At 46.4% G+C, this 15566-nt stretch overlaps 1 protein-coding gene across 2 annotated transcripts in view; it reads right to left on the bottom strand.

Moving 5' to 3' along the window:
* Nucleotides 1-15566, bottom strand: part of LOC103746716 (inositol 1,4,5-trisphosphate receptor type 2) — a 214359-nt gene that overhangs the window by 29102 nt on the left and 169691 nt on the right. For both annotated transcript variants that reach the window (XM_008849006.3, XM_029554025.1), the window contains exon 19: nt 8800-8960. In XM_008849006.3, the coding sequence (XP_008847228.2) occupies nt 8800-8960 (161 nt within the window). The remainder of the gene's footprint in view (nt 1-8799; nt 8961-15566) is intronic.

Here is a 15566-nt window from a genome sequence, read left to right as displayed (position 1 = left end):
TTCTTGCCTTCCTGTTAGAATTCTGCTCAAGTTTTCCTTCCATGGTGGGGCTGTCATCTGACTTCCTGTCTCCTGGCCAGGTCTACTCCCTGCTCTGTGGACTGAATTTTAAGAATCACTTTTCTGGGCAGGACCATGTGACCTGCTGTGAAGGCTGCAGGCAGCTGGGCTCCGAGGGGAAGCAGGGCTTCTGGCTGTATGTGCTGTACGGGGCCCTTACCAATAACTCACACAGACTGCCGCTGTGTGTCTGCAGTACAGACACATCACCTCTTTGGGCGACCTGTGCTGTCTCGGTTCCCTCAAATGTAGAATGGGGTAGGACTACCAGCATCCACCTTAGCTCTCACTCAGCTTTGGGTATGTGTGGGGCACTCAGCACAGCACCGCATACAGTACTCATTAAAGGTCATCTGCGTCCAGAGTGCTGTCGGCATGTGTGATTTTACTGCCTCCTTGTTACAGACTCTCAAGGATGTGCTCATGTTCAGGACCCGTGCTTGGCTTCCACATAGAGATACGGTTATACCAATGCCAAAACTGCAGAACTTCCTGTTGTCAAATTGTCCACAGTCCAAAGCTCTCCAGATATCACCTCTCCCTCTCCTCCTGAGCCTGACCTTGCATCTCTGCCCCACGGTGCTAAAACTGAAGGGTTAGCACAGGGGCAGCAGTAGGAGACCTCTGGGGTTTTATCTGAGCTCAGCTGGCTTCTGCTCATAGCTCTGACTGATCACTGGGTGAACTGAGGAGTGAAGGGGACACCATCCATCTCCTAAGGGGAAAACCTAAAGTCAGACTGCATGTCCCACTCCAGCTTTTGCTCATCCCCTCTGCACTGCGTTCTTCCCTTCACCCTGATTACAGCAAAACAAAAGCTTCACTTTATGTTTACTCCTGGGTGCTGGGGACTGAACCAGGGCCTCATGCACGCTAGGCGAGGGCTCTCCCACTGATGTATACCCCCAGTCCTTTTTCCTTTTTATTTTGAGACAAGGTCTCAGGAGGTGCCCAGGCTGGCCTTGAACTCACTCTGTAGCCCAGGAAAGCCTTAAATGCTCAATCCTGCTTCAGCTCTAGCTGGGGTTGCAGGCCTGCGCCACCAGGCCCAGCTTCTCCTTGGACTTCACGAGCTCTGCAATTTCCTGGACTCCAACAACTACAGTTTCTAGTCAGCTCAGGAAGCGACCTAGGTCCGTGCCTCACCTGCCTGCCTTCGACTTCTGCTGCTACTTGCTTCCACCCATCCAAAGCACTTTGACAGTGTTAGGCCCACATCCGTTTACATCTAGCCACCTAAGCCCGAGAATACAGAATTTGAGATGAAGGTCCAGGAAGAAGGAGCGGCTACACTTTGAGCACAACCCATTTCTGTTTATAGCAGCAGCAACAACAACAAAAGGGAACCGGAAAGGTATGAACATGTGTTAAGAGGCGGCAATTCATGGATCTTCCATACGAATGCTACATAGAAAATGAGAACATGGAACTAAAGTGGTTCCCACAATGGCCATGAAACCCAGTCAAACACTGAAACAGATTCTCTTAAATTAAAGACAGATGTCTCCACTGCAGATGCAGGCGGCGAAGGTGGTGGCTGCCTGTACGCTGACTTCCTGAGTGTGCGTTCTCAGCTTCAAAGACCCTTTGACTTGGCTTGACACATAAACGTTTAGGAAAGTATGTTGTTAAGTTCTGAAGTCTTTAAAATAGGTTTTAGTTAAAAATTAGGCAGTTATATAAATGGCTTCATTAGATCCAATTACATAATTAGTGTAAATTAGAAATAATAGAATCAGAACCTATAATTTCGTAATTGCAACATATAACAGCAATGTAGAAATTCATTGGGCAAACGGAGCCAGACAAGGGAGGCTACATACAAATCTTAAACAATGTGACGTCTTCCATGAGCCCAAACATCTCCATCCTCGAGTGTTACTGCTTAAAGAATGGTTTGACTAAACAAGGTTGTGTTCTATACTCAGAACACACCTGGAAGGCTGTTAGTTCTTTTCCCTCTGCACATGGCTAAAGTGATATCATCAGCTTTCATTTCTATCTCATGAAAACGATGATGCCACTTTTGATGGCCCGTCTTCATTTTCAGCTTCACTGTATTTTGAATCACCTTGGAGATGCAGTTTGGGGTGTGCCTATGAGGCTATGTCCTGAGAGACTTCACCGCAGGGAGATGACCTGCCCTGAATATGAATAGCAGCAGCTAGTGATCTCAGACTGAATGAAGAAGAGATCAGGGTGGAGCACAGCTGGGCACTGGGCACCGCTGCCTGATCTACCAAGGTGTGAGCAAACGGCCTCACGCACCGACCGCCACTTCTGCACGTGGCTCCTGCCGCCAGGCCTTCCTACCTAGGACAGATTATCTCCCCTGAACCATGAGCCAAAATAAACCCTCTCTTAAGGTGGTTCTTTAGATATTTTATCATAACAATGAGTAAACTAGCTAACAAATCTCTTTTTCAGGTCTTAACAGATAACTACAAGGCAGGATCCATTCTTAAGGTTGAATTATACTGAAAAAATCCATCCATCCACTTTCTGGCCCCTCTGCTAAGAGAGTAAGACATGCTCCTGAGGATGTGCATGGGACGGGGTGCTGGGCTGCAGCAAAGCCAAGAGAGAGACCACAGAGGAGTCAAAGCTCCTCACCTCTCCAACCAGCCACCTGACCTCTCGTAGTGCAATCATTACACCTGGTTCAGGCGACATGACCGTCCCGATCGATCCTCATCTGATGTTAGAGAAGGCAAAGACAACATTTAACTAATGACAAACTCATGCTTCAATCTCTCATCACTGTTTTGGTGCATCTCCTCTGTAAATTACGACTGACTACTAGAGAGCTAGAGAAACCACTGATTTATTAATTCACTTGTTATTTTACTTATTTATCCAATAAATGCTTTGAGTTTCCTGGAGGAATAGATGACTTCTTATTTACCTCTATATATCTAACTTTTAGTTTGTTTACTAGCATGCAGGAACACTCAATGATTACTGAATTACTTTTAATACATATTTCAGATTCTACCATGCAGAAGAAAGAACTACCATATACTTTGCTGTGGCCTTCAAGAACTTACAGATTTTTACTTTTATTTTTATGTATACATGTGTTATGCCTGCATGTGAGTAAGTGCACCTGTGTCATGCAGTGCCCAGAGAGGACCAGAAGAGGACATCAGATTCCCTGGAACTGGAGTTAGAGATGGTTGTTAGCCACTGTGTGGGTGCTATGATTTGAACCCAGGTCTTTTTCAAGAGCAGTCAGTGCTCTTAACTATTGGGCTATCTCTCCAGCCCAAACTTACAGGTTTTTCGTGTGTTTTTGTTTGTTTGTTTTGTCTTTTTGAGACAGGGTCTTCCTGTAGCCCCAGCTGACCTGGAACTCACTATGTAGATTAGGGTGGCCATGAACTCACAGAGATCTGCCTGCCTCTGCCTCCCAGCACTGGACTAAGGGTGTGTGCCATCACACCCAGCTCGTATGTATTTTAATAGGCTATTATGATAACAAAAAGTGAATTAACTTGTCTTGACTGACAAGGTTACAAGGTGAGGAGGTAGTGGTCAGAGGGCAAATGATTAGACATGCGATGCACTAACAAGAGTGTCACCCCCACAAGCTGTGGTCGCGAGGACAGATGGCCAGGATCCCAGCGACAGTCAGTGCCATCAGGACACGGGGAGACAGGCAGACATCCTCTGAATTTGAAGGGACTCACTCTTATACGTAGCTCTGGTTGGGGCCTGCTGTTTGCCAAATTCAGCAGGGAATATCACCAAAGCCACCTTCGAACACCGCCGCCCCCCTCCAGTCGTTAGGGAAGCAGCTCAAAGCCTTGAGCGGTTTTCAGAATGATCTCTATTTTGTTTATTGCTCCTCAGACATAATGCTCTGGGTAAGAGGAGACTGGGGGAGCTTTGTGATGTTCAAAGGCCCTTACCAGGAAAGCTGTGGGGGGCGGGGGTTTTCCTACATCCAGTTGCCAAACATGCCTTTGTTACTTTGACTTGCCTGGATGCTTCTTATTTTCCATTCCCTGTGAATACTAGTTCAAGATACCAATCCTCTGATCACAAATGAAGGTTTGTGTGCCAGGAGAAAATAAGTGTACATGGTAACTTTTACTCAGGTAAACCTTCCCTAATGACACCCCAGAAAGATCTGCTTTGTGTTAATCGAAATGTTCGCACCCTGGGCATTCAGCATTGTGGTTTAGTGTTTGGAGGAAGGGTAGGGGAGCCTTAAGTTTTCATTAGTATTTAAGATTAACTGTAGCCGATGGGTGCAAAAGCAGCCATCAAATCTCCGAAGTGATATTCTGTTGTGGTTTGAATGTGGAATTACATGGGCTGAAATCTCACCTGTAGGAGGCTTGGATGATAGTGCAGGGCTATAATCTCCACAGAGCTTGAAGTAACCAAGTTTCTGAGTTGGGTGTATAACATATAGGCTTTCAGTTTTCCAAAAAGTCTATTTCAGAAAATAAAACAACCTTCATGTGAACCTTGTTTTTTGCGTCAGACCTGAGCTAATGCTCCCTTTCTCCTGCCCATTCAAATCCCAGGAGCCTGTCCCCTCAGAGTCATTTTGATGGGACTAGAGCAAGATGTTTCATGTTGGACCAAGCCTGTGGGCTCTTATCCCTCCTGCCATGTTCTGGAAAGAGCTGTGACAGAGGAGGGTGGGCAGAGTCATGGATAAGAACCTCGATATTGAGACATTCAAGGACTACCTGGTAAAAAGGCCACTTTTAATGTCAAGGCCACAGACGGGTTCACGTTTCCAAAGTAGTCTTTTCCTAGGGAAGAAGCTGTTGGGTGACTTCAGTGGCACAAAACCCAGAGCTTGCAACCGTGTCTTCTTCGCGGCTTCTTGTGGCAGCTGAAGGTGCTGAATTCTGACCCTGGCACGCCAACCCTGCCCCGGGTGGTCTCTGCCTGCTGGCTTTTCTGCTTGCTTTCCTGCCTCTGGCTTACCCGTGTCACTGGTCTTGCCTCAGCTTCCTGAGCAGACGATTCCCAGGGTCTGTCTTGGGCTTTCTCTCCTTTCTTTCCCGCCTCCTCCCTTCCACCTTGCTAGCCCAGCACCTGTGATGACTACTCTATGTGGACAGTCACAGGGAGAATGACCTAAGTCCCTCCATGCGCCAGGAGGGGTAGTGACCCCAGTAGGAGAGAAGAGAGGCATCATAGTTGTGAGTCTCAGGCCAGCCTGGGCTACATAGTAAGACTTTGTCTCAGAACAACAACAAACAGAACAATCTTAACAACAATGGTCCCTGAACTCTTCCAGGCCGTGCTGACTTGCCCCTGGGCTCACACACCCCAGTCCTGGGGAGAATGCAGCTGCTCTACATCTTAGATGAGGATGCAGAGGCAGGTCCTTGGGACCCCCTAACAGAGCCCAGTTCCATCCTTTCGTCCCTAGGACACCTGCTGTTGCCACCTCACTGTCCCTTTAACGATTCTCGATTTCCACCCCACTTCAGCTTCCTCTTCGGACGAGAGGCCTATGCTACTGACACACCATCTACCCGCCCAGGCTCACAGTGGAGCAGGTGCGTCTGGATGCTCCGGTGCGTCTCCCCCTCTCCTGCTCCTCCCACAGCTCACCCACTCCCACCCATTACTAAGCACCATCTGCGAAGCCATCTTTCCCTTTCCAGACCAGCTCACACACCACCGCCTGATGGCTCCCCATTCTCTTCACTCATTTTCCAGCAGTAAACAGCACACAGGCGTCTGAATTGATCACTCAAAATTCCAATTGACTTTTCCAGCCACCTCTCTTAGCTTCCTTAACTGCCAGTGAACCTGGGCAACCAACGAGCCCTGGATGCATGATTAACCTTGACTGGATTGAAAAGCACCTGATGATTAGGAAGGTGCATTCTGGGTGTGTCAGTGGGGATGAGGGCACTTCCAGGGACAATGAGACCGTGAGGGCTCTGACCTATCAGTGGAGTAAGCCACTGATGGGTCAGATATCTGAGTAGACCATTGGATGTGGGGCCTCACTGGGGGAAGTAGGCTCTGTCTTGTCCTGATTTCTTCCTGTTACTGGTTCGCTCTGCTTCCTGTCCACCAGGTTGTAGTTCCTCTGCATCCTATGGGCCTGCAGGTGGACAGCCTCCTCCACACACTCCTGCCACCATGATGCTACGATGTCCTGCCTTGTAGTGACCCCCAAATGCAGAGCCAGGTGATTGTGGACAAAACCTTCTGAAACCATGAGTAAAATAAATCTTTCAGTTCTGGGGATCCGGCTCAGTGGGCAAAGGGGCTGGCATAGGGAACTAAGTTTGGATCTTCAGTACCTGGGTAAAACACCAGGCATGGCATGCCTGTGCCTGTAACTCTAGCTAAAAGATAGGGGTGGGACAGGGACAGGTGGGTCCTTGGGGCTCACTGTCCAGCCAGTGTATGAAACACTCACCTCCAAGTCCAGTGAAGGACTCTGTCAAAACAAAAATAAGGTGGAGGGAGAGACTGAGGTGGACATGTGATGTCAACCTCTGGCGCACAGACACGCTCACCTACCCCTGCCTTTACAGATTCCCATTCTCAAGGTGTGGCTCTAGGGAAACTTGGCGCTCTGCTATCAGTCGCTTTATCAGTTGGTTTCCCCCAGCCCCCGGCACTGCGCTCTGAGCTCCTCAGCCCAGAAGATACACGTCCTCATTCTCTGCACTGTTTCCCTGAAATCTTTTGGTCCAAAGGACCCAATAGGAATCCAATAAATACAAACAGGTTGACCGTACTCAGACTTTGATAAAGCACTACAATGAGGTCACATTTGTCTTAGGCCTTAGATGCTTTTTCTCCCAGCAAGAAAAGAACAAAATATTCCTCACACATGGGATCCGGACACGTAAGCGCCCTTAAGGGGATCACCCGCTCTTCCTGATTTAGAAGAGGAGGAGCGGAAGGGGGTGGGGTGGGGGAAAATGGACACAGCACTAGATTCCATCCAATGTCAAATGAAGAAGCAGTGAAAACTTACAGTTAATAATATGAACTCAGTTTACACGGAGCTTTCTTAAGACATACATACCACTATTCACTGGAAGGCAAATTATCATCTCGTTACCCACACTTACGATGCTTCCGAAAATGGTTTTCTGTTTGTTTGTTTGTCTGTCTGCTGTCAATACTGTGTCTATCTCAGTAGACAACATGTTCCCACAGAGTCACATCTGGAGTCACTCTTACCCAGGTCTCAGCTCACACTCTGGTACAGGCACCAACTAAACACTATTTTTAGGGTGAGCAGGAGGGTGAGGCATCCTATTTTCAAAGAGCAAACAATTTTATCAGATGATTTTTTTCAAAGAAAAAAGTCACCCGCATGTTTATAAAACTTTAAGAATTGGGGCTGGAGAGATGGTTCAGAGGTTAAGAGCACGGGCTACTCAAGCAGAGGACCTGGGTTCGATTCCCAGCATCACACGGTGGCTAACAACCATCTGTAACCCCAGTTCCAGGGGATCCAATGCCCTCTTCTGTCCTCCACGGGCACTGCATGACATGGGTGCACCTACATACACACAGGCAATACACTCATACACATAAAATAAAAATAATAAAATATTTTCAAAAATTGAGAATTTATGTAGATGCAATCACTCTTACTGTGTGTCTGGATACGCTAAAGGTATAACTTTACCATCCCTTCAGACTGATGAGTTTGCATTTGAGTTGTGAACAACAGTGACCACTGCGCTTATCCTTCTTCATAATGTGTGGTTTCGTGTGTATATATGGTGTATGTATGTATGATACATGCACACATATATGTGCAGGTGCCTGTGCATGCATGCGGAGGCCATAGAAGGGTGTCAGGTACCCTGCTATTCCTCACCTTATGCCTTTTAGGCTGGGTCTCTCCTTCAACCTGTAGCTCATACTTTTCAGCTAGTCAGCCCCAGCAAGGCCCAGGGATCCTTCTGTCTTCTCTCCACACTGCTGGGGTCAGCGTTGCAAGAGCAATGCCTAGCAAGTTTTGTGAGGGTCAGGACCTGAACTCAGGTCCCAGGGCTACACAGAAAATGCTCTTGACCACAGAGTCACCTCTCCAGCCCCCGTATTCTTGTCTCTCACCGTAGCTCAGCCTACCCTGGAATTCATGGTGTATGTAGCCCAGGTTGGCCTTGAACTTGAGGCCATGCTCCTGCTTCAGTTGCCTGAGTGCTGAGATCACAGGCATGGGCCAGTACACTGGTTTGTTTATATAATGAGGAACTAAGAGCAGCTGGAGGTGGCAGGATACTGAAGCCCCTCTCTCCTGCTGTGAGCCCACCCGGTATGGGCTACCCAGAAACCAGGCTTCTCCTCTTGGCTCCTCTAGAACATTAAATTCCCACAGTTTAACTTCTTAAATTCTTGATTTTGTAAACTCAAGGGATTTCTTAAGGCATGACTCTTCTATACACATATGACAATGGGAAATTTCCAGATTTCAAGAATTGGGTGGTCAGGGATGATTGAAGGCACAGGTTGGGGTCAGGAGTCAGAGGTCACAGACATCACTGGGAAGCTATTCACTACACAAGCATCCCTGAGATGCTATCTGCTCACTACACAGGCAAGGATGACATCAGCGACATAGGAATTCTCCAACGACTGGCAGGCTATTTAAAGGTTTAAAAAAACACTGCTAGATCCTCCCTGAGCAGCCAGGATAGGAGGAAGGCAGGGTAGAGATGGTGAATAGGAAAACCATACCGTGACAGATCGTCTGACAGAACTGACCAAGGCAGCCTCACTCACCACGATCATCTGAGCCACGTAGCTCTCGGGGCCGGTGTATTCAGTCGGGTCTTTGACCTTCACCAGGACGATGAAGTACAGATAATGCCACATGTTGTGCTCCGACTTGATGTGCTCCTCAAACGAGACTGTCTTATTATCAAACTTGTCCCGCTCCAGGCCTGCAAAACACAGGAAATACAGCAATACATAAACTTTCTGACTTAATCAGTACTTAAAATCATCATAAAAATAAAACACAACCATTATTGTAAAAAAATAAGGAAACTGCCTCCTGGGAGAGTGTGCCAATTTAAAATGCTATGATTAAAAACAACACAGTACAGAAAGCCTCTAGATAAAAAGGCCATGGTTTATAGACTTTTCCCCAACTAACATTTAGTTTTGCTCCTCATGAATCCTTGGAAATGCACAGTTCTATCATAGATGTAGAAGTTCCAGATAATTTTAAATATAGTCATATCAAAACTGTCAAATTCAACCAGATCAAAAGTCTAAGAAAAAGAGGTAAAAATGATTGTTTAAGAAAAAGAACACTGGCCCCAGGGAGGAGGCTCCGTGTGTCTGCCACATGAGTCTGACAACCTGAGTTTGGGTTCTCAGGATCTGCGAAAGGTCAGACTGAGTAACACGTATGCAATCCCGGCACTCAGCGGCACATATGTTTACACACTCAGCACCAAGCAGCACATACGTGTAATCCCAGCACTCAGTGGCATATATTTATACACTCAGCACCAAGCAGCACATATGCATAATCCCAGTACTCTGTGGCACATGTGCAGTCTCAGACCTCTTATTGCAAGATGAGCAGAGACAGGACAACCATCTGGAAACTCGCAGGCAGCACAAACTAAAGACAGAGTCTGCTTCAAATACAGCAGAAGAGGCTGGAGAGATGCTCAGTGGTTAAGGCCACTGGCTGCTCTTGCAGAGGGCCTGGGTTCGATTCCCAGCACCCACATGGTGGCTAACAACCATCCATAACTCCATCCTCTTTTGGCCTCTGTGGGTACTGCATGCATGTGGTGCACTTACATGCATGCAGGAAAACTCATGTTTTATTCATAAAAAGCAGTGTGGAGAACTCTTAAAAAACTACAAATGAACCTACCATATTACCTGGTTATACCACTCCTTGGCATATACCCAAAGAACTCATCCTATTTCAGAGACACTTGTACATCCATGTTTGTTGCTGCTCTTTTTACAATGGCTAAGAGATGGAAGCAACCTAAGTGTCCCCTCAACTGACAAGTGGATAATGAAAATGTGGTTCATTTATACGATGGAGTTTTACTCAGCAGTGAAAGATGAAATAATGAAACTTGCAGGTAAGTGGATGGAACTAGAAACTGTTATACCAACTGAAGTAACACAGACTCAGAAAAAAAAACAACAACAACAACATATGTTCTCCCTCATATGTGGATCCTAGCACCAAATCTGATAAGTGAGTATGTATCCAGACATAACTACAGGAACCAGGATAATGGAAAGGAACCAGGGAGCTAAAGGAAAAGAAAGAACCTGAAAGAGAAGAACAGTAGGAAACAGGTGTTAACAAGGGAGATATGGATAAAAATGGGGTTATTTTAAAGGGAAGGGGGAGGGAGGGTTATACAAGGAAACTTGGGGATAAAGGGAAAGAAGGAGCTCAAGAGAGGTGGGACCATAGGAGAAGGGTATTATTAAGGGAGAAGGGGGGAAATGGGGACACTTTAAATGGGAAACCATGGCGGAAGGGTTAGACAATGTGAGAGATAAACAATGCCTAGCTAGTTTTAAAAAAAACTAGAGGGAACCATATTAATCGAAAAACCTACTGACAAATTATACATACAACTAGCTCAAGGGATATAATACATGTCTAAGCAAGGTTTATCTGAGAACGTTTGGTCTTTGCCCAAGCTTTATCTACATGGCACATGGTAATTAAAAGTACCAGACTGGTGGAACTAACCTTCTTGGATGTTTAATAGCCATACTATGAGGCCTATACTAATTTGGTCAGGGACTTAAAGGACAGTTTTTGCTCCTGTCCTCCTAGGTTGACTATCTCCTGGGGACTATGAGCATCTCTCAAAATGTCCTGTAACTATGGTTCGTCACCTGTCCTCTCAATCAAGGAGGCCGAGGAGACCCCACAAGATGGACTTGAACCAGTGTCCAGTCCATCTTGGAGGAGGGTCAACACAGAGGAAACATTTCCTCCATGCTTCCAAGTGAAGCCAGCCACAGTCAAGCAGGACCTTTGACTTATCTTCACATAGATGGAACTGATAAAAGAAAGGAGCCAGGGGCTCCTCCCAAGCCCATGTGACCCCTGAGGAATGACCTTAAGAGTAAAAATAAATTGGTATCTCTGGGCCAACAGTATGGTCCTGAATACCCAAAAGGAAAGTATAACCAAAGGTTAAAGGGATCAATATAATTTTTTAAGAATCCATGTGTATAGCTAAAGGCTACATAACAAGAAAGAATGCCAGACAGGAGATACCTTCCTTTGAGTTGTTGGCCAGGGTGGACCAAGAGACTCTCAGACAGTAACCCAGCATAGAACTGGGAAAATGAACAGCAGACCCTAATCTTATCTAAAGGAATATTGGCAACTGATTGCTGCTAGATGAGGAAGAGTTGATCTTCCTAAAACAAGGAACTCTAGATAGGCTGAATAGATTCAGTGGATGGACAAGCACTGGAGAATGGCTGGGCGCACTGATAACACAGGGGACAGTAACAGGGATGACAGTATATGGGCTCTAGCCGGGGTGGGATATGGGAAGGTGCCATTTGAGATGTGGGTATATAGATGAATAAGATTGTTTGGGATGTTCTGTATGAAATACAAATAAATCAACAAATAAAAAAATGAGTTATATTTGAGGAAGAAGCATAAAATTTTGCTTCATGTTAATTAGTAGAGGTGAAACACATTATTATTGAAATCTACCTGATGATTTTATATCCATGCTCAGGTTCCAGGGATCTCAGAAAGTGACTGACTGTGACTAGTAATAATTAGATACATAGAGATTAGAGACACGTGCAAACATCTAAGCATCAGTAGCAGTAAAAGTGAGTCTTTCTGTAGGAAACAGCATATTTTAAAATGAAATGGAGATTTTTTTTAAAGGTTAAAACTCATTCAATTTGCTGTCTTACAGGGTTTTGGAAATTGTTATTGAATATGTTAATGCTGTAATGAAATGCTGCTTCTAATCATGTGGTTATTAAATAAATAATTAAAAAATAAAAATAAATAAACCAATCAAGGCCAGCCTGGTCTACATAGTGACTTCCATGTCAGTTGGGGATACAGGGAGACCCTGTCTTAACCCTCCCCCCAAATAAATAATAAAGAACAAGGCAGAAGGCAGGAACTGACTTGTAAAGTCCTCTGACTCCACAAGGTCAGCACACACACACAAAAGGTCAGCACACACACACACAAGGTCAGCACACACACACAAGGTCAGCACACATACAGAAACACACACCCAAAGCAGGCGCGGGGGGTGGGGCGGATAGTGAGACAGATAGAGGCAGAAATACAGAGGGAAAGATTTAGAAAAATAAAAAGGAATACTGGTTAATTAGGGCAGAAAAAAAGATTCCTTTTTGTCTCAGCCTTGGGTTAAAGGAGGGCAGCTGGGAGTCGTGCCCTGAGTCAGTTGTAATCGGTGTAGGTATGTGACCAGCAGAGCCATTGGGTGCTGAGTAAGGCCTCACACACTCCTCCAGCCCATGTGCTCAGGGATGTTTGGGCGGGGATGGTGGCTTCAATTTTCAGGCCACATTTTCCACCTCAGGAAGGGGGAAGGGTCTGAGTAGTCAGATTTTTCTCTTGAACTTGAAGAGCCGATGGAAGAAAATGGATGGACATGAAAAGCAATGTGATGGAAAGGGAACTCGGCTGCCAGGGAAAACAGGGTGTCAGGCCCATCGGCTTTGCTGTTCAGATACCGGAGAAAAACTGAGATCCAATTCTAATCCTGTCTATTCCTTCTCTAAGCATTTTTCAAAGGCCATGGACGCATGGACACGACCATTTCAATAGGATACAAAATAAGTCCATTTAAAAAACATCTGTCCCCAGAGAAGGGTTAACTTTTAAAACTATGTTGCTGGATTTTTCTTCAAATGGAAAACCACTAAATCTAGCCATCTTATGATGCTCTCTCTCTCTCTCTCAAGCTATTATCGGTTCATCCAACATGAACTGGACTCCTCTTTCGGCACACAGCCCTCCCTGTTGTGGTCCACGGCAACTCCGTTTTTCCACCGTTCAAGCTGTAGGCGGAGCAGTTATCCTTGAGCTCCCTCTGCCTCTGACAGGCTGCATCTAATCTACGGTGAAACGCTTTGGCCTTTTTCTTCAACACGTTGACGCTTGTCCAGGTCACATACCTCCACCGCCCCCGCCATTGCCTTCCCTCAGGAGAGCATCACTTCACCAGCCACCCAGACCTGCCTGAGTCCGTTTGTCCCTCAGCACAGTGGCTAGACTGGCTCTTGGAAAGCGTAAATGAGATGCTGACTCTCTTCCACTGCAGCCCAGCACCTCAGGCCTCATGCACACAGCAACTTCTCTTACCCACAGGAGTCATCTCTCCAGCCCAGTGTGACTGCTAATTTTGATTGGCAATTTGATTGGATTAAGAAATGCCTAGCACACGGGTGAGGGGCACCTCTGGGTGCCAGAGAGGGTTAACTGATGGAGGAGGACTTACCCTGAATGTGGGAGGCACCACCTTAGAGGAAGAGGTCAGGGACAGCATCAAGAAGGGGCGGCTAGCTGAGTGCTGGCATCACTTTTCTCTGCCTCTCTGTTCTCTAAATGTGAGCAAGTAGGCTCCCTCTGACACAGACAGGACACGGGCCCCTGCTATGCCTTCCCCACCATGACAGACCGTGTCCTCTGAACTGTAAGCCAAAACATAAAGGAATGAACCTGTCTTCCCATGTCAGATGATCAGTTCCAGGAACGAGAAAAGTATACACAAAAAATGCTTTTTCCTTTGTCTGAGTCTCATGCAACATTTGTGTGGAAACTGCTGTGTGGTCTGGTCTGGCCTCAACACCACCCCAGCCTGGTCTCCTGCCTCTCCCTTGCGGGGGTAGCAGCCACAGTGGACTACTCCGAGTTCTACAGATGGAATCCTGCCAGCGGCATGAAGCTCTGTTTTCTCCAGTCTCCTTGGCTCACGTTCCTGCTGAACTTTCACCTTCTCAACATGACTTAAGGTGAACATATTTTCTAACTCACAGCCAATCCCTTTTTACTGCACTCTGGACCACCTTGCCCCTTTCTCCTCTTTCCTGCAGTTTATCATCTCCTACTGGGCTGACAACAGCTCTGTCACACTTGTTAAGTTACACTGGGTCTCAACGCTAAAGTAAAGCGATAGCCACGACTGTGGGGACTCGGCCTGCTGACCAGCACAGAGTGAAGAAATCTGGGCTAAGAACACGGCAGGCATTTATATTTTTTATTTTATTTTTTTGAGACAGTCTCATTATTTAGCCCTGTTTGACCCAGAACTTGCTATGTAAACCAGGCTCGCTTCAAACGTGTATGATCCTACTGCCCGTGTTTTCTAGTTGTAGGAGTTACTGGTGTGTGCCTGACCTGGGATTTATTACTTATTGTGTGTCTCCCTGACTACTGGAGAGGTATCTGTGCCTCTTCTCTTCAACATGGCCTTAACAGCTTACACCAGTGTCTGACAAATAGTTGTCACTTAATAAAATAGAGACTAAATGAGTTAAGAGTGTTCAGGAGTAAAATGTAGTTTCACTAAGATTGAAGAACAGGTAATAAAAACGATGGGTCAGGATTTAGAAAAACCAGACCCTCACATACTGCTAAGAGAAATGTAAAACAGAGCAGCAACTCTGGAAAAGAGCTTGGCAGTTCCAAAGATGGTGACTGCAGGACTCAGCAGATCACTTTCGGGTATACACAATGGAGAGATGAAAATCTATGTGCACATCAAAGTATGAAGGCTCACCGCAGCACCATTCCTAACGCCCAATGCTGGAACAATCCAAACACTCATCAGTGACGGACAGAAAGAAAATACTGCCTGCACGTACGGTAGCACCCTCTGTGCAAGAGACAGGCTTGAGAACTGACGAATGGTGTCGCATGGCATGATGGTTAGTTTTGATTTTCAACCGGATTGAATCAAGAAAAGCCTAGGTGGGGGCCGGAGTGATGGCTTGGTGATCAAGAGAATTTGCTGTGCTTGTAGATGACCCAGATTCGGTTCCTAGCACCCACGTGGTGGCTCACAACTGTCAGGGGATCTGACACCCTCTTCATAAACTCACAGGTGCACGTACGTGTGCATGTGCACGCACACAGGCACACACAAATTAAAATACAAATCTTAAAAAGAGAAAAGTCTAGGGCAGTAGTGAGACACGGGCCTTGGTGTGTCTGGGGTTGTGTCCAGCCAGGGGTAACTGAGGAGGGAGGAATCTTCCCAAATGTGGGTGGCACCGTGCTGTGGGCTGAACAAAAAGGGGAAGGACAGAGCCAGCTGAGCGCCGACGCCCCCCTCTCTGTGGCTTGGTTACTTTCTGTTGCGCTGATAAAACACCATGACCAAAGTAACTTATGGAAGAAAGAGTTCATTTTGGCTTATGGTCCAGGAGGGATAAGAGTCCATCATGGCGAAAAGACACAGCAGCAAGGGGCCGGCACAGTGGCAGAAGCCAAAATCGGAGTGCTCACATCTCCAATGCAGATGTGAAGCAGA

This window comes from Nannospalax galili, unplaced genomic scaffold (assembly GCF_000622305.1).
Source record: "Nannospalax galili isolate Female #2095 unplaced genomic scaffold, S.galili_v1.0 scaffold103, whole genome shotgun sequence".
Taxonomy (NCBI): domain Eukaryota; kingdom Metazoa; phylum Chordata; class Mammalia; order Rodentia; family Spalacidae; genus Nannospalax; species Nannospalax galili.
Note: the sequence above shows the minus strand (reverse complement) of the source record. Positions and strands in the feature narration are given on the sequence as shown.